At 39.0% G+C, this 20,197-nt stretch overlaps 1 protein-coding gene across 2 annotated transcripts; it reads right to left on the minus strand.

Moving 5' to 3' along the window:
• Window positions 1-8,203: 8,203 nt before the first annotated feature.
• LOC145444073 (cAMP-dependent protein kinase catalytic subunit gamma-like) lies at window positions 8,204-20,174 on the minus strand. 2 transcript variants are annotated; one of them, XM_080321997.1, is made up of 7 exons: window positions 20,043-20,174; window positions 18,789-18,908; window positions 17,916-17,972; window positions 16,561-16,724; window positions 15,754-15,842; window positions 14,913-15,002; window positions 8,204-10,585 (listed from the first exon to the last, which is right to left on the minus strand). In XM_080321997.1, exons 1-4 carry the CDS (start codon window positions 20,166-20,168, stop codon window positions 16,716-16,718), a joined length of 312 nt encoding a protein of 103 aa, XP_080178123.1. In that variant the 5' UTR covers window positions 20,169-20,174; the 3' UTR covers window positions 8,204-10,585; window positions 14,913-15,002; window positions 15,754-15,842; window positions 16,561-16,715. The 2 variants fall into 2 exon arrangements, with proteins under 2 accessions (XP_080178123.1, XP_080178113.1); XM_080321987.1 differs by lacking the exons at window positions 8,204-10,585; window positions 14,913-15,002; window positions 15,754-15,842; window positions 16,561-16,724 and having other exon boundaries at window positions 17,504-17,972.
• Between the last annotated feature and the right edge of the window lie 23 nt (window positions 20,175-20,197).

Genomic DNA, 20,197 nt, shown 5'->3' on the forward strand with positions numbered 1-20,197 from the left:
TAACTTCAAGATGAGCTTCTAGAGAAATGTCTAGGCTGGATGTTTATCTGTAAAAACCTGTTTCTCCATTTTGGTGTCATATATGTTGTGATCATACCCAAAGGTGTTGTCGGAAGTGGTGCACGTCATTATCACATTCCCCACCATCTATCAGGGTTGTAACCTAGTCATAAGACTCCGAGTCACAAGTCAATCTCACTTTCATAGTTTTGACTCGAGTGAAGTCGAGTCATTTTTAATTCACCACCGAGTCAAGTCCGAGTCCAAGTCAGCGTGCAGAGGGCCGAGTCCGAGCCATAGTATTATGACTCGCGTCGGAGTCCATGCCATTGTGTTCACTGCTGTTTCCAGTTGAGGACTTGATAATTCCACTTAGTGTGGTTACTTTACTCTTCTTCGAAATTATAATTAAATGTAGGTCTTTGTCGTCTTAGTCTTGAGTCATATGACTTGTTTCGAGTCATGCGCAAAGACTCCAGTCCAAGTCAAGTCGAGTCATTTTCATATTTTGATAAAATGACTCGAGTCAAGTCGAGTCATTACATCCCTGCCACCTATCGATGTGAAGATGGATTTTCGGCACTCACTCATGTCAAATAGACGGCACGCAATTTCAAAACATGTATTTTACAAAATTTAGCCAGTGAAATAGCTTTGAAAGAACAAAAGTCGTCCCAATTTCCACATAAATAGTAGGCCATGTTAGTTTTTAAGATTACTGGTACAGTTACTATTGGCACAGGACAGATAACGGTTGCACGATAATAGAGCTAAATTTGAACTAGAACTTCAGGTATCTGTGGGGTACCGTACGGTCCAAAAGGGGTCCGTGAAGACAAAAACATTGAGAACCACTGTTCTAATTGGGTAGTGTTTAAGGCAAAACTATTTGCTTTTTACAATTTGGATTTCAAAACGCAGTACATGTTTTCGCACTATGTTTTCATCACTATCGTCTGAGAAATTGCCACCACGGGTAGGCCTGCTAGCCATCACAGTAACTGTTGTACCTATTGTACCTATTTGTAGGCTTGTTATTCATTTTGTGTTAGTTGCGAAAGTAGCCTTCGCTGATTTACATGCTAAAAGCAGGGTTGTAACCAAGTCACAAGGTTCCGAGTCACAAGTCGATTCCAATTTTATAGTTTTGACTCGAATGAAGTCGAGTCATTTTCTATTCACCACCGAGTCAAATCCGAGTCCAATTCAGTAAGTGGAGCATTGGTTTCTCAAACTGGGTGCGCGCCTCCAATTCATGGGTATTACTCCGTGTATAATCCGGATTTCATATTTGAGAATCCTCTCTTCAACAGTCATTACTAGGGCGTTTTTTTACATGTCAAAATGAGTCAAAATTATGTCAAAATTGTAATGTTAGGTCAGGAAATTTTTAAAATTGTTTACATAGTCAAAAAATTTTTGCAACCTAAATTTTGTTTGTATTGTAGATGTTTGCACTGTTGATGAACCATAGCCTATATAAAGACTATGGATGAACTTAGCATTAGACATTTTGCAGCTTGTAGCCTACTTTATAGGCCTACCTTTGACCCATTGTCTGCTCATCGTGAATCATAAACGGTCAAATGAAACAAATAAGGTGACATATTTTTATGCGCGACGTACAGCAATATCCTAACTGAAGCAAGACTGCGTGGGCATTGGTTCTTATATCAAGAAATGTACATTGTAAAACTGTGATGTAGGTAGACATTGTCATCATGAAGCAGCACGGTGTGTCGCCAGCAGTGTACGCACAACTTTAGTGTTGTCAGCCAACAACTGCTGCGGTTGAGCAGTCTTTCTCCATTCTTGGCAATCTACTTAGTACTTCGAAAGGGACATAAATAGGGCTGGGCAAAATCGAGTACCTGAGTGATTCGATTCTGAATCACGTAATATGCTTCGAGTCGAGTATCACTCGTTATGACGTCATAAAAGAATGTAATATGTCAAAGTTCAAATATGTACCGTTTATGCCCCCACAAGGAATATAATGATTTTTATCCGTCTCATAAATGATAATTTGGTATTTTTTCGACCATACCGATTTCATTCCACTTGATTACAAATGTTGTGAGATAATCATGACTTAGGAAATGTGCTACGTCCAATAATCTACGTAGCTTCGTACCATATGTTTCGTATGCTACGATACCGCCATCCAAGGTTTCAAGGCTTCACAGTGAAAATTAGTATCGAAACTATAATTCTCGTTGATAAATTAACTTTCAGTGGCGAGAAGCGTATAATTTCAGTACTCGAAAAAATCTTATTTTACTACTCGACTCGTATCAATAAAATTAATACTCGATTCAGATTCGATTACTCGAATCATTGTGCCCAGCCCTAGACATAAACTTTCTACCCGAGAATGTAGGAAAGTTTCTTTCGTTGTCCCACAACAAATTTTATTTGTTTCTACCATAAACAAAGTTTTTTCATAGTCAAAATTTGTCAGATATTTAGATGAAAAAAAAGATTTTTCAGGCCAAACTACTTCGTAAGGATGGACACTGGACAGTTCCAACCAGAACTGAACATAAGTAGTACAATTCTAACGTTATATGGGAAATGCCGGAAAACATTCAATTTGCATACATTAGGTCAAAATTTGGTCACAATTAATTTTCTGATTGTCAAAGAATGTCAAAATTTTGATGTTTTAGGTAAGAAAACGCCCTAGTCATAATCTTCCATGCCATAAAATCAAACTATCCGTTGGGATTGTTAGCACTCTGGTTGCATTTCGTGATATGACGATAAATAAAGGGGGGAGCGAAATTTTTCATTATCATAAAGTGAGGCCTGTCTAACAACGTTTGACAACCATAGGAGTAGGAAGGAAAGGACGTAGTTTATTTTTGTCCTTGATGTTTATTGCGGCATATACACTACACATACACACGGTCTGTGCATATGCACACCATGAGTGCATGATGTGCATATGCTGCTGGACAAGAAAGTGCAGATATAGCCTTTACGGCTTTTTAAGTCATCCACCACCTTTCCATGCTATCCCAGCAATGCATGAGCGCCAAGCAGGGAAGTCATGGATACCAGTGTTACTAATCAGGTCTTTGGTCTGACCCGGTCGGAGATCGAACCCACGACCTACCGATCAAGAAGCCGGACGCTTCACCAGTACGCTATTTTGTCAGTAAGTAGAGGGTCGAGTCCGAGTCATAGTGTCATTCTGTTCACTGTTCAGTTTTGAGCTCATCCCACTTTTTACAACTCTGCTCGAGTGATATAGAATGGCTAGCATTCGTATATAGTGATTTCCCTCAGTCTTAACAGTTTCTGGCCCTATTCTCTAAGTACCAGGACTGACAAACGAAATACCAATAATGGAGGACTACTATTCTTTGAAGTTTCAATGCAATGTGTGTCCTGGCCGTCCTAGTCTTGAGTCATATTACTTGGTTCAAGTCATGCACAATGTCCCAAGTTCAAGTCAGGTTTATACACATAATGGTTCTGGTCAAGTCACTAGAAAATCGCGACTCGAATCTACCTGGCTAAAAGTATGCAAACATTCGACCAAATCTAGTGTACGAACTACCTACTCCAGTCCTTCCCAATTTTGTCTAGTCTTCAAAATCGTTACCTCTATTTGAGTCGCATCCTCGACTGCTTTGACCGTCTTTGACTAGATATTACGAAATAACACATATTATATGCTTCTCGGTTGAAACCTTGGAATTGCAACCAATATGGTTTGAAGATTGAATTATTTTAATTATGTTGCGAAGTATGTCAAAATCTGCCTATGATGTGGTTGCTGAACCAATATACGATTGAGATAGTCAATAAACATCTATGAATGCACTGGAATCTAACGAAGAAAGATTGCATGTGTTATAGTGGTTTCCTTATCTTACTCTCCGCATAATAATGTACAATCCCAGGAAAGCGTTACGTTCTCTGTGTTGCAGAAGCTCTTGTCAGTTGCAAGAGTCAGAGCATCGACCTACTGCGTGAGAACCTTTTCTTCCTCAGTTGCCATTATGTGGAAACATCTCCCAGTTTCTATCACTTCATCTGACTCACTATATGTTTTCAAGCGCAAAATTAAAACCGTTCGAACTGCAGTAGTGTTTATTCTGCTCAACAACTATGCACTCCATCTGTTATGCATATCATATACTTTTATATGTTATTGCCTCTTGTGTAAAGCGCCCAAGTGTAGTAATGATATATTCGGTGCTTATAGATTATATCCTTATATTATATTATTATTATAATAGCATATAACAAACAAGAATAATGTAAAAGGGTAGTGTAAAGCAGTGGTTCCCAACCGCCGGTCCGCCAGGTATGTTAAAATTTCATAATTTAATTTCAAGATGCAATATGGTGAAGGCTTGTCCATTGATAAATAATAAATTTCAAGCTGATTCAGAACTTTGTGAGGTTATATTGGGCCTGGAATCATTTTCGATTTGACTTGAAGCTCAAGCCATCTCTGGTGACGACATGAAGTACTGGCTGACTAGCAACAAGTAGGCCTACGAGCAGACTTGCCAAACCACGTAGTAATCACGATCATTAGCGTTCGATTCATTCATTTGGTGGATGGCCAGTTATCGCTATTGCCAGGTATTTTTGTGCCGCACATTGTATACGTTTGGTGGGAAATAAGCAAGGTAGCAGGACGCGGTGCTTGGTCCAACTCCAAAACGGTTCTTCTCTCAATATTGTCGAAGAGAAGAATATATTTGAGTTGACGTAGGCGGTTAATCCACGGCCTACGGTGAGAAAGACTGTAATTGACTCGCAGCGGTAGCATGTTTATCTACCTCGATTCACCATTACATGAATACTATTATGAACATATTTGATTACGAACAAAATCCTGATACTGTGACTTTCTGGTATTATACTTACAAAAACAGTTGTATGCTTTATATTTTGGGTTCATTTCAGTTTTTGAATGTCCACCGGTCCGCAAAACATTATTTGAAATTTTACTGGTCCGCGAGGTGAAAAAGGTTGAGAACCTATGGTCTGAAGGCTTACATGAATATTCATACTGGTGTGTAAAATTACACCTGTGCTCTTTGCAGGAAATACTTTGCCTACAATAGTGTACAAAACCGGCACGGCTATGCCTGCTGGTGTCAGTAGACATACTTGTGGTATTTGTGGACAAGCATGTATTTCAAAATCCTCCTTAAAGAAACATGTTGATATCCATTTTGGTGTCAAAAATCATGAATGCAAAATTTGTTGGAAAAAATTTGCTCGAAAAGATCATCTCAAGATCCATATTGATGCGCATACCGGTGTCAAGAACCATAGCTGTGATGTTTGCGGGAAAGAATTTTCTCAAAAGACTCATCTCAAGACACATATGAATATGCATATCGGTGGCAGGAATTATCTCTGTGCTATTTGTGGGAAGAAATTCGCCTTGAAGGGTGGCCTGGACGCTCACATGAAGATTCATGCTGGTGTCAAAAATCATTGCTGTGATGTTTGTGGAAAAGCATTTATTGACAAACAGGAATTAAAGACGCATTTTAGTATTCATGTTAGTGATGGGAATCATGAATGTTATATTTGCGGGAAAGAATTTTCCCGGAAGAATATCCTGAAGATTCACATGAAGATCCATGTCGGTGTCAAGAATCATGGATGTGGTGTTTGCGGGAAAGAGTTCTCTCGGAAAAGTGAACTTAACACTCACATGATGAGGCATGCCGGTGTCAGGAATCATGAATGTGGTGTTTGTGGGAAGAAATTTATTTGGAAGTCTTGTCTCCAAACCCATATGAGTTTTCATGCTGGTATAAAAAAATATAGATATGAATGTGAAGTTTGTGGAAGAGAATTCACCCACAAGTCTTCCCGTGACAATCACATGAAAATACATGCTGATGTCAAGAATCATGAATGTGATGTTTGTGGGAAACAATTTACTCGAAGAGATCATCTCAAGACGCACATGGATATGCATACAGCTCTGCATCTCTATAGCTGTGGTGTGTGCGGGAAAGAATTTACTTTTAAATCGGCATTCACCAAGCATTGTAAGATGCATGTCGGTATATATCATAAATGTGATATTTGTGGGAAAGAATTTGGTCAGAAGTATCAACTCGAGACACACATGCATATGCATGCTGGTTTCAAGAAACATAAATGTGATACTTGTGGGAAAGAATACACATCAAAATATGCCTGGAAGAAGCATATTCATATTCACGCTTGTATGACTAGCCATAAGTAAGGTGACTATGCCTGTCAAAAGTCATAAATGTGCTGCTTGTGGGAAGGAATTTACCAGAACATCACGTTTGAAAGGAACTTTAATATTTACACTGGTATAGAAATCGTATAAAGGTGTGTACATATTTTTGGGAAAGAAATCTCGCATAGGATTGATCTCAGGATTCATATGGATATTCATGCCAGTGGCAAGCATCAGCGGAGTTTTTTATGGAGAAAACAATACCTTCAAGAATGTTATCTGATACCAAAAATCATAATATCGTTACTAGTACGAACTAATTTACTCGAAAATGATATTGAGCAGGCATATGTATATGTATTGTGCGATTACAATTCATTAAATTAGAATTTTTGGGAACAAAAGTGCTCATAACAGTAATATAAAAATTTTCATGCATGCACGGTACCTGATATGTCTTGGTGATGTGTCATGGTAGCAGGGGCAAACTAAATAGGCCAATTCATCATTGGTTCTCTGTGTCAATATCGAATTATTGTTGTTTATCTGATATCTATCCAAGTCACGTTGATAGCAATATGAAATCAAACTCCCTATGACGTTGCTTCCAATCACTCTTTTAGGTGGAATACCTCCCGTTATCATTTTTCGCCATGCCTAGCATATCGCCACGTCTAGCATAGCACCCATAAGCTGAAAAGACCTCGCTTCGATCGATGAACAGTACACTCTTTTTCCTGGGTATTTTTCTTCCATTTTGTCATGTGTGATGCAGCGGTACAGATTCCATCATTTTTACGGCGGAGATGCATTTTGCCTTAAATATTTGGTTCAAATAGGGTTACCACACGTCCTCTGGGACAGTTGTTTTCAAACTATTTTTATACATGCCCACCTTTATGACAGTCGAAAAGTTCGCGCCCCCTAATCATCATGTTTCAAAATGCAACCAGAATGCTAGCAATCCGAAAGTTTGATGGCATGGACGGTTGTGACTGCCAATGAGATAACTCTCAAATATGAAATGCAGACTATCCACAAAGCGATAGCTATGAATTAAAGGTTAATCGCGTGGACCGTGAAAAAAATCAGTTGACCGCAGCTTCGCACCCCTTTCCGGTGCTTTCATGCCACCCCCCAGTGTGAGAACAACTGCCCCAGGAGGATTTGTCCTACTTTTCCAGGAAATTGAAAATGTCCTCCGAGGGCGCCTAAATGTCATATTTGGCTATTTGTCGTTCTTTATAGCTTTAGCAGTCATTCCAATGAACAGTAACAACGAAAAAACGCCATAAAGGACGCAAAATCCATAATGTGGATGTTGGAGCGGGTTTTTAGGGAGTCGGACTGTAAAAAAGCCCTTTTTGTTGTCATCACTAGAGGATTTCTCTGTACATATTTTCGAATCTGTAGTTTTTTAGTGCGATATTATAGCATTTATTAGTAGTAAAATATGTCCTTCTCTCTGTATTTTATAATATGGTAACTCTGGTTCGAACTCGATTTGGATATAATTAGTTGTTCTTCAATTAATGTTTGTTGGATACATTAATCACGGACTGGTTTTCAACAGAACGAAGTCCGTGAAAAGCTAGATGTTGTTCAGCAAAGGTAGCTCGTGTGATTTTTGTATAGTGCTTAACTCCCTGTATGTGTATTTTGGATTCGTATTTAAATTTCTTACGTGTGATCAAATACGGTATTTCGTTCATTGCCAACTCATGTAAATTGCGCGAAGTATAAAAATGTATTTACTAAACTGCAATAAAGTGCACAACATACAGTAACTTGGATTTCAATTCCCAAGTGATTCGTATACCGGTGTATATAACGCAGAGCGAATGTTTGTAGTTGTATAATTGACTCCAGAAGGTTGCGTTTACAATTCGCTGCGTGTTTCTTCTTGCGTTCGACGGACCGGCGTAACCACGCCGTACGGCCTTGTTGGCTGAGGTACCACGACCTGTCTATTGCACACGTACTCGATGGATCACACTGACGAATATATTTTGTTTGTCTCCACGACTTGTAACTTTATTGAATCACGTACGGCAATGTAATGGACTTCCGAATCAGCGAATAATCATGAATGGATGTGTCTACGTGGTATTACATACATATATATATCATAGTCGCGAGAGAGTATATGCACCAAAACATTGTACGATTTATTTCTCTTATCTATAATTCACACGACAAATAGACGACTCAAGAAGGTCTTTCGGGTTTTCACTTCAGGGAATTAGGTAAGGTTCACAACACTCCCTATTGCTCAAATCTTAAAATGGCGTGAACAATATATTTCGTTGAAGTGTATATCCAATGCTGCAGAGACCAAACATTTGATATCAGAATTAGTCCATTGATAAGCTTGCACAGACGCTATAGCCATGGTATTGGAAACTGATTTAACTAGATATCAATCGAAAGGACTGAAACGTTACTACAAAAGTACTTGAATAAAGGGATTTTGGTTTATTGCAGATATCGTGAAATCAAAACATCATTTTTTTCAAAATGCTTTCAAGCTACGTGCGTTGTTGTTTATTCGAGCATAACACACCTAACGACACAGAGTCTGCGAAAAAATAATTTTCTGCAAAATGTTAGCCGTGTTACATTCTTGCAGAGGTAATGTGGATGTTAGTGGTTACAATTTTCGAGGGCAAAATAATATTGCAAAGGACAAAAAATATTTAGAGCGATATCAAGTTTTCCGGTTAGAGATTTCGTTGAATTGAAGACAAGTACATTTCGAGGTATTGATGACAGCTTAATTTGATACAGTGGTATCGAATAAACGATGCATACGAAACTAGCGCCTTGGCCCGGATAGCTTGAAACACCAAAACAACTAGCAGCTGTGGTGAAGGTGGTCAGTGATGTGGAGGCGGAAGCTGTATAAGATTATAACAACTTGGTTAAGTCTAAGTATGCAGAGCTTACTCTAGCACTATATGCTACTGGTCACTGCAGCAGAGATGTAGAAAGCAGTCATCGTTTGTAATTGAGTAGAGGTAAAGTAACGAATCCTTCAACTCACATACAAGTAGTTATGATAAGTAAATATTCTGGATTTAGTTTGTTTCTACTTCAAACAGACTTGAATCATAACAACCACCCAATTCAGTAGGCAAACCCTACTTATGTACCCAAAAAAACAATTAATTCCAAAATCAACCCGTACTTGCGAAATATCATTTCGAATTTAAAACGGGATCATTCAGGCATCCATGCTGTTTGGAAGCAGGCTTGTGTTCTTGAGGACACGGAAATATTGACTTCAACTTTACCTATGAACACGCAACGAGGCATGAGTCAAACCCACGCTTAGGGCTGGGTACAATGACGCTAGTATTATTTCTAATGAGTCGAGAGTGAGAGATGATTTTTTCGAGTACGGTTATCATGCCATGCCACTAAGAGTTAAATTATCACCTATAATTATAGTTTATTATGTTACTCTGAGCCTCCATCTCCGCCATTTTCCAAATTCATGTTTGTGAAACTTATGCGTATGGCGACTTGCGATGTAATATCATGGTTTCAATCGTATTTTCCACTGTGGTAGCCTTGGAACCGCGATTGGTCGTATCACAGCAATCGTATTATTATGCTACAAATTAGCTTTACATGTTTTGCAATTGACATCATATTCTTTGTGGTGGGATAAAATACATATTCGAACCTTCCACATCATTGATACTCTCGTCATAATGAGTGATACTCGATCACCCGACTCGAAGCCAACTACTCGATTTAGAACCGAAACATTCAGGTACTAGATTGTTCCAAGTCCTCACCACGTTTGAACAGAATTGTTATTTCCTAAAGTTGGTTTAAATCAGGAAAAATATTTGCAGAAGTGTTAGTACCGGCCGTTTTGTTCTGTTTTTCTAATAAAAAAACGGAATAGCGAACAGCACACAACCATATTGATGGGGCTATAATGAAAAAGATTGCGCTGCCTCTACACCTCGAGTTTTGAAAAGTGAATAGTTAGAGGTCTAGTTGCGTATTTGGAAAACTGAGTAGTTCTAGTTCTACTTGCACATTAAGAAGTTTCTAGTTGCGTTATTTGAAAACTAAGTCGTTCTAGTTCTAGTTAAGAGTTTTTAAAAAGTGAGAAGATCTAGTCCAACATTTTGAACATCCAGTAGCCTGTAAAAGTATGCCCGAGACGGTTCTTGACAGCGCTAATACCGATCTCGTCTCATATAATATTTATGGCACAGTCCAAGACCGAGGTGCAGTGGAAAGTTGAATCAAAAGTCCATAAGCTGGTTGGTGTGCTTCTCTGTCGCATGAAAACGTATTTGCTCGCCATATGTATTCAAAGTTGCTGGCGACCACGGGGTGCTTCCATTTCAAGCTGAATGGCGCTTACACCTGGAAAAGAAATGACCGGCATTATAATTTAGAAGGGTGGGGATGTGATTGGTATTTTTGCTGTATTTCCAGGGAGAAATTTCAGATACGGTGAGGTACAGTGATGAACAGCAGTGGGGTGGAGCAAAAATCCAGCACCTACCCGGGTCATTTGATTTTGAGTCGATCGTTTGAGTTTGAGTCAGTATTGGGATAACTCGAGTCACGACTTAACTCAATCCCATTGTTAAATGACTTGACGCTACTCCAATGGTTCTCAAACTTTTATAGACACGCCCCCCTTTACGATAGTGAAAAATTCCGCGCCACCTTATTGTCATATCATAAAATGAAACCAGAATGCTAGTAAACCCAACAGATAGTTTGATGGCATTGAAGGTTATGATTGTTGATGAGAGAATTCTGCAATACGACATTTGGGCTATACACACATCAACAACAATGAATTGCAGGTAAATCGCGAAGCGCAATTTTTTTTTCTGTTGAACGCAGCCCCTTCAGATGCTGTCACCCCCCTCCCCACCCCAGTTTGAGAACCCCTGCTCTACTCGAATAACCACCCTAAACTGACTTGATTTGAGTCATTATTAGGGCCGGGCCAAATTGAGTTCCCTTGTGACACGATTTCGAGCACAGTTCGAGTCGGGTTGATTATCATTTGAGTCAAAACTTGACTCGAGTTACTGCTTTAAATTGACTTGATCTGAGTCTCGACTGCGACTCAGTGAAATCAAGTACCAGGAGTTTTGATTAAAAGTCAAGTACGAGTATTTAAATTTAATTTGATCTAAGTTGGCTATAAGGTTCAGAGTTGACTTGGGTCAGATTTTGTAGTGAATTGAATCGACTTGAGTCGCTACCCTAAACTGGTTACTACTGGACTGGATAAATCAAGAGGCCTGTGCGACTCGACTTCAAGTCGAGTATTAAGGTTTGAGTCAATTCGAGTACCGCCTATAGAAACGACATACCAATATTGATTACCGTAAACCGGGGTAACTTTGGACTTAAGGGTAACTTTGGACACTAAGCAGTAAAAGATTTAAATGGTTATTGATGAAAAGGGTTGCCGCTGGATGTCCAATTCTTTTTCATGAGGCAACAGTACTACAAGTAGTCTCTATAAAAGGTGGATTCATTTCACTACCAAATAAACTTGACCCAACATCAATAAAGTAATGGAGGGGGTCAATTTCGTCAAAATAGATGGCCAATAAACTTCTTACAGCCAAACATAGATAGCATGTGATTCATAGATTCAAAACTTGGCAGAAGATACCTCTAAGTAGTCTTAATCCATGGCCAAAATCTCAGTGGGCTCACCCTTAGATCAATACAAGAAAATGTGATGTCCAAAGTTACCCCGTCAAATTTTATCAGAATGGGGCAACTTTGGACAGTGAAAAATGTGATATTTAGAGCTCTGGAAAGTGGCTGCTTCATCTGTGTCAAAGGGTATCGTCAACTATATTCCTTATGACCGGCCTGATGGCTTCTTAAAATGGAATGAGAAGGTTAATAAATTAAGAGTTTGCCAAAATATGAAAAAATGGGTAGGCAATGAGCTGAGAGATTATAATCGGGTGTAAGCTACTTGAAAAACTTATCACATACTCCTAAAGATGCGCCTGCTGAATATGGGATATCGTAAATTACGACAAATATATCCATCAGAGGACATAGGAAAGGGAAAATATATCTTTTCTAGAACAGTAATATATTCAAAATCGGCAATAAATCACGCTAACATACTTAATGTTTGCTGTCGATTGCTGACACTGCCAGTGGGATACCCCATTGTCACCATACGTTATTATAAATTCCAATTGGTGAAGGCATGAGAGAAAATTGAGTAAAGGGATGAATAAGGGGGCATTAGCCTTCATAAACTACCTATTTTTTTGGGGGGGGAGGGGGGTATTAGGTAAAAATCATGCAATAGGCCAGACATATACTATTTTGTTTCAGTTTTAGTCACTGCTCTCATCAACTCTTACCAAATAAGCCTCATTTACGAGGTTTCATAAACAATAGAGGGTAAACGCATACAAAAAACTACATTGTCCAAAGTTACCCCACATGCACGGGTAACTTTGGACACGGATAATTTACAAAAATAAGGTACTTATTTATGACCATGAAGATTTTGGATTAGTTAATTCTAATCTTTGCTCCATGACTCCAAAAAACACAAAACTTGCCTCCCCTACACCCTAGCATTTCCAAGATACAAAGCGGAATTGTTGAGAATTGTCCAATGTTACCCCGGTTTACGGTACGTAGAAAGTCCAAGCACTTATGTTATTTGTTCCAGGTAGATTGTTTTCCCAGTAGCATGTCATCAAATTACAGTCAGTAATTCTCGACAATGACTATTTCATAGCGCTCTGCGGCCATGCTGCTATCAATACGTAGCACAAATGTTGTTTCCATGAATATAAGTAACCTGCAACGTGCATTGGAAGCTTCGTTATAACTTATAATCCAATGATAGTTAAAGATACCACCATGGATAGAAAGTATGCCAACTTAATAACTGATGGTAAAATAATTTTTAGTCACAAACGCATTAAAACTTTGTTACCCAAAAATATGGACTGTCACAACTAGAATCATAACCATAAACAAACGATTCCGTTTCAACTACAATATCTAACCCTAGCCGGCAGAAATGGGCAATTGAGCACTACGAAGCCACTCGCACTCGGGAGTGGTATAACTCTGTACTGAAGATTAATGGTACGAGATATGTTGCTCCAACCTCTACTTAAGAACCAAGGCTGACTAGTTCGATTACCCCCGATAATATGTCCTAAGTGGTCAGTAACAAATAATTTCTAGTATTACCGTGTAATGAAGTAAGTTTTGTCTGCTTGCACTTACTTAGTCAAATAATTCTGTTCATGACATACACGGCGCAAGTGATTCCAAGTGATTCTCAGTCGCGTGAATTCACATTTGCTTTCGGTAGTTGTTCAAGTTGTTGGCTTACATTAGGGACAGGACAGACCAGAGTTGACATTCATTGGCACGGAAGTGTGAATGTCGGTTTTGTATTTCTTATTTTCAAGATATGTCGGTTTGAGTTTTTAGATCAAATCAATGCACAAAAAAAATTGATGTCCAATGGCGGTGCGCAGTATCGATTACCCGCCTGGGTGAAATTTTTAGTTCGAGTCCGTATTGGGATTCACGAATTTGTGCAGTCCTTATTTCGAATGGCTAGATTCTGCCCAAGTTACTACCCCAGCCTGACTTCATTTGAGTCCCTAATATGACTGGGAAGAATTGAGTGCTATGATGTATCAATTCCGAGTACTAAGTTCGAGTGGAGTTCATTATTCAAGACATGACTTGACTTGACTCGACTCGAGTTACTACTCTAGACTGACTTGATATTAGCCACATCTCGGGCTAGGCAAAATCGAGTTCCCGGGTGATTAAATTCAAAGTCAAGTATCCAGTATTGAATCGAGTATCATAGTCGGTGTTGGAATAACTTGAGTCACGTTTTTGAATGACTTGACTCAGCTCAGCTCGACTGGACTAACTACACCAAACTAACTTGGGTCATTACTATCTACTAGAAAAAGCTAGTACTGGGGTGATATGGATTCCGAATATAGTATTAAGCTTTGATTCACTTCGAGTATTACCTATCGGGATGTAGAATGACGACGTAATAATGAAGTGTAGAATTCAAGTATGTGTATATGTATGTAAATATTGTATTCGGCCAAAAGGAATTGATTCCCAGTTACACGTCATCAAAAATAATTTTATAACCATTGACCCTGATTATGGTTCATATGGCTGTGCAATCATATTGTGACACGATCAATACTTACCACAAATGTTGTTTCGATGAATGCACAAAGCGTTGTGAGTGAGGTTTGCTCTAGATCAGGAGTGGCTAGCTTGAGGCCGCAGTAGAATGATCAAGTGGCCATCTACACATTATTTAAATAGCATATTATAGTGTCCGTCAACATGCAATTTGAAGTTATGAATTGGCTCAAATTTATTGGGAGATTTTACTTCAACTAGATAATTTGTTCCGGAGATTTGATTTTTAGATTTGAATAGTGGTAGTTGAGAAGTAGTAGTGTCCTTGCAATCCGAGCCCCGGAGAACAAATGTGAGCCGCAGAGGGACATGATGCGTCACATAACAAAATACCAACGATTTTAAATCGTGTGCGTTACACGAAAAACGTTTTTTGTGATATGTCTGGATGATTCCAATATATTTTGATTATAACGACAATCCTGGTGTGAGGTGTAGAAGTACCAGCATGCAACGAAGTGATAAATGACAATGGGCTCACCTCACGGTGCATCATCATTAATTCCGTGCCATCAGTCTTCGAAGACGCCATCAGCAGATTCAGCTCCACCAGTAAATCTGATCACATGGTCTGAACAAGGATGAATATTAGATAGTAATATGTGCATGTGCACTTTGTGCAGCTACCAACATTATTGATACTGACAAAACCAATCCCAATAACTTTTATGACATTAATGCTCGTGATTTCAATGCGTATAGTAAGTCAATATAAATCGATGATGCCGGTGTTCCCGCGTCTTTGTAAATAGCATTATCTATACCGGACATGGTTCGCTACGGGTAGAGTATGTGTGCCTTTTTGAAATGGTATACATAATGGGGTGTGTTGAAATAACTCGTCTTAAAAAAGAGAATTGCTTAACTTCCGGAGGTTTTGTTGTATAACGTATGGAGGCACAAGACCAACTTTGACAGATAAGGCGATCTGATTTCTACAATTAGTAAGTTTTATGCGCAAGATATATCACAAGCAAACAGTGATGGCACAGAAACACCAAGGGTTGTCCGCAATGGGAAGTCTCCCAGTAGCCAATTTAACATGAGCATATGGTCATTGGACGTACGCTACATAAGTAGTCAACACGCGGCCATAAACAGGAAAAATGTTGGAACATCGACTTTAAATGCTAAGTCACCATCAACCAAGATGTCAAGGCTCCCGCAGTGGGTAGCAAGTATGATGACTAGGCTATATCGGTTGTCGATGAATTGATTGCTAGTAGGCATGACCGCACAATTTCGGTACTCGAAGAAATAGACTCACACAACTTGTATCAAATTACTACATGTCAAAGTCAGGAATCGGCTCTTCATCTTACCAGATACAATCTTTTCGTAAATAGGCTGGTATGCAAAAACGGAAGGGTACAACGCCGGTCCTCTCGTAAATCAGCATCGCCAAGGCATGCTGAAATCAGGATGAGGGTAATAATATCCTTGATCCGAGGATTATCAACAAAAAACTCAAAATAACTCCGCTTCTACTAGTTGTAATTGACTCAAATTTGTTTTGCATCGTCTTTGAAGACAGCTTAACAATTTCATGGGGTTGACAAAAAAATTTGAATTTTTTTTCAATCTCCCTTATTAAATTAAAATTTTCAATTGGATCTGCGGAGTCTTATACTTGTTGGAATTGAACCAAATTTGGTGTGCAGCGTTTTTTAGGGTAACCTGACAATTTAATCAGTGAATGGCTGGAATCCGGGAAAAAAAGTTATTTTTGAACAGCCCTATTGTACATGATATCCGGAAAAGTCCACAACTATAATGAATTTAATGCCTCTAAATATAGTGCTGTTGCTGTATTTTGATTTAAAATAGTTTTCTGTATGTAAAAATAACAAGTAGATTGAATTTCCAAACTTTATAGTACGACTAAGTCGATTTTCTATCTACCCATTACTGCTAAAATGGGAAATTTTGGTCAAAATAGCCCTATGGATTTTCTCCAAAACAAGAACCGATTTGAAATAAACTAAGGTTATGTTCGGAATCAGTGCCCTTCAGAACCCCACAAACCACTCTTACTTAGTCTGCCTAAAAATATGTGTTGACCAGTGTTATAATCTACGACTGTTTCGGCAGTCTCTGTAAACAAGTATGCGAAGGAAAAAAACTCTTACTTTTTTCTCACTGGTGAATATTCTTGCTGGTGAATGAGCAGATACTCCAGATTCAAATCTCTGCAGTTGATGTTCAGAAAGTGCAGTTCCTCGAAGCATTTGATTTGAGTGGTCTTCGAAGACACCCCCACCATCAGCTCTACCGGTAAATCTGATCACATGGTCTGAACAAGGATAAATATTAGATAGCAGTATGTGCATGTGCAACTACCAACATTATTGACAAAACCAATCCCAATAACTTTTATGACATTAATGCACGCATGGTAAGTCAATATAAATAAATCGATGATTCCGGAGTTCCGGCGCATTCGTGGCTAGCATTATCTATACCGGGTTGGGAGTGTTGAAATGACCCGTCTCGAAAAAAGGCAATTGCCTAACCCCCAGAAGTTTTGTTGGATACGCTAAGGAGGCCCAAGACCAACTTCAAGAGATGAGGCGTTCTGTTTCTACAATTAGTAAGTTTTATGCGCGAGGTATCTCAGAAGCAAACAGTGATGGCACAGAAACCCCAAGGGATGTCCGCGATGCGAAGTCTCCCAGTAGCAAATTTAACATGAGCATATTGTCAGTTACATACCCTACAAAATGGGGCCATGAATAGCAAAAAGGTTAGACAATTCTGCTTTAGATGCTTAATTACAATCAACCAAGATGTAAAAGCTCCCGCAGTGGACAGCAAGTATGATGACTACCGTATACTACTTGTCGATGAATTGATTTCTAGTCACGCCCACATCATTCCGGTCTGCGATAACAGACGGGTATACGCCGGTTATGTCGATATTGTAATATAATATCGATTTTTTTTAAAAACTTGATAGGAATCATGTGCAAATAGAAATGTGACAGACCTACATCTCCACATAACATTTATCAATACCGGAAGATCTGTCCAAATTTATCACAGGGTCAAGGATAGACAGCATTGAGACAGTCGCCATAATGGGGGGAGGGGGGGTGTACTTCTTCTAGACCGGAATCAAAATGCTCTGTCTACTGTGATCCCAATATCCAGTCACTTACTAGCAAATTCTATTTTATTACTGGTGCCAAGCCCAGAAAATGGATAGGGTTGCAGCAGTAAGGGAATCCAGTGCAAAACCCAAGCAAAACAAAAATTTCTATCAGCTGTAGCTACCACTACACTGGAAAAGTAGAATTACACAGATCCTTTAATTAACAATAAAAAAAATTAAAATTACATCAAAATAGAATTGAAAATTCATTCAAGAATTTTCCGAATCGCAAGTGGACGTTAAACGAGGCGTGGCAAGCTGCCACAATTTTAAATTCCAGGGTAGACAACATTCTCACATGCCAGATTTCGGCTTATTTCAGTCGCAACTGACCTTGTCAGAGAGTCCAGGTGCACAATTTCCCCATTTTACGATACTGAAACTGGTCACCTGAAACAACAATACACAATAAGAGCCAACAGACCTTGGTCAGCGAAGATATCGGTTAACGTTGAATTGTCATGGTATACTTTGCTACATTGACTTTATCATGCGTCTGGATTACGCCTGCAACGTGGGAAGGCTACCCAATCGCAGCACATAAACGAGCTTCAAAGTAAACGAATTTCCAGTTCAGTTTATACAGCCTATGGTTTAAGTACATGCATGACATTAAAAAGTGGATTTTATGTATTGAATTGCAAGCAACTTTTCGCAGGCCGGATTTGGCCTGCGGGGTGCACATTGCCCAGGCCTGGTCGCTGCTAATTTTGCAAATCTTAAATTTTCTACTGCAATAACTTCGCTTCAGCAGGTTGGCAGTGGCCAAAAATTGTTTATCGTTATTTTAGACAAATTATCAATTTGATGGGATTGAAATTAAATTATAATTTAAAAAAATTACTTCATAATAAATCCATGATTTTTAAACTCCTGCAGCTTCACATCTACCAGTTGGAATTAGGCCAAATTTGGTGTGCAATGTTTTTTAGCCAGCTACCATTTTTATCGAATAGCTGCAAAAATTTGAAAAATGTGAACAGCCCTAATGTCCGTGCATTTTGAAAGATCAATAGAGCGTAATCACGTGACCCGTCAAACCGTGGACGACTGGACGTGGACATGAACAATTAACTGATTCACCATTTCTATCTTAAGTTTTAATTCATGGCATTACTTCTACCTGTACTCGATTATCGTCTACAGCTGTTTCGACCAGCTCTGTAAACGAGTATGTGAAGGAAAAAAACTCTTCTATTGACTCACTTGTAAATATCCTTGCTGGTCTATGAGCAGATTCTGTGGATTCAAATCTCTGCAGTTGATGTCCAGAACGTGCAGTTCCTCGAAGCATTTGAGCGGTGTAGACACATTGAGTGACACTCGCTGTGATAAGAATACAGTACTGATAAGCAACTGATCTCAGAGATAGGCTTGAAACCTATGATGTACCTAGGTCAGGGTCAGCCAAACCATGGCCTGTAAGAAGGTTTTGAGTGGCCCGCGAACTAATTTACGAAATTAGTATTAGTATCAAAAATTAAATTGCCCAGGTAATTTATTGTGAGCTTACAAGGCCAATCAAAAATTGGATTAGCCTGATCGCGGAATTTGGGATGTTGATGACTACGGTAAAATATCAATACCATCGCTTTTGAATAGCCAACCAGCCAGACGTAGTAGGGGCCAGACACACTTTTCGTAGATCTTTGTAAATGACCAAGAATATTTCATGGCAGATTTATTTGACTACAAATTTTTCTTGGAACTTCGCGTGATTCGTTGCCAATCGATTTCATGGTTTTAATATTGTTACACTCTCCTCAATACTAGAAATTAGAAATACGGCATATTTACAGAATTGAGTCTAACTTTATTCGCAATTATGAAAGAACGTGTCGTCCAACATGCGACTTGGAGTCTGCACACGCAGAAGGATTGAAACCTTGACACAAAATGATAGACAAATCTTTGCCAAAATCTTCGGTAATGATATGTCCAAGCGGCGAATAATCCTGTCCTTGCCAAATGAGCCCAGCGGTATACAGAGGCGACCCGCAATATATGCAAGTAACAATGTTATTGACATGCATAATAAGAGAAGTCTTGTCTTCACCGTTAACTAACCCAGTTCGCTCCTAGCGGACGACTAAAGAAAGTCATCAACATTCAAGTGGCCCACACAATGTTTCATAAATCTCATGTTGCACTTTAATCAAAAATGTTGGCCTCCCCTGACCGAGGTCCTCTGCAGTTTAGATTGCAAGAAGTATTTCGACACAATAGAAAACTATATACCACGATTTGTCACTGGAAACATGACACTACAGAAATATTAGAATTTACTGGAATATAAATCCTAATCCTCACGCTGTTTAAATATTACCATACCTAAATTTGATGAATTGACGTAATTGTCATCGATTTTCATAGTCTGGCGTTTCCCTATTGATAGGGCTATACTGAAGAAAATGGGGTAGAGGTCGAATCAGACTTCTTGATGATTTACTGATTTTATACCTTGTTTTTATCTTGACAGTTCTTGGAGGTACAATTCGAGGGTACGATTTGGATGAATGTATTCGGCAACCATATTCTTGATAACCACATGAGACTTTCATCGCCACAAATATCAGATCCCAACATACAAGAGGTGTATCACAGGTATTACAAGA

This window comes from Botryllus schlosseri, chromosome 1 (genome assembly GCF_051294905.1).
Source record: "Botryllus schlosseri isolate E-star chromosome 1, Bs_hap1, whole genome shotgun sequence".
Taxonomy (NCBI): Eukaryota; Metazoa; Chordata; class Ascidiacea; order Stolidobranchia; family Styelidae; genus Botryllus; species Botryllus schlosseri.

Bases quoted from the DNA above. Each gene is read 5' to 3' on its own strand.
- LOC145444073 (XM_080321987.1), bottom strand. From the start codon at position 20,168: ATGTTGGGATCTGATATTTGTGGCGATGAAAGTCTCATGTGGTTATCA. The intron at 18,909-20,042 runs GTATAAAATCAG...TTCTTATCACAG, and splicing joins ACTGTCAAGATAAAAACAAG to CGAGTGTCACTCAATGTGTC. The intron at 17,973-18,788 runs GTGAGTCAATAG...TTGTTGTTTCAG, and splicing joins ACCAGCAAGGATATTTACAA to GTGACCAGTTTCAGTATCGT.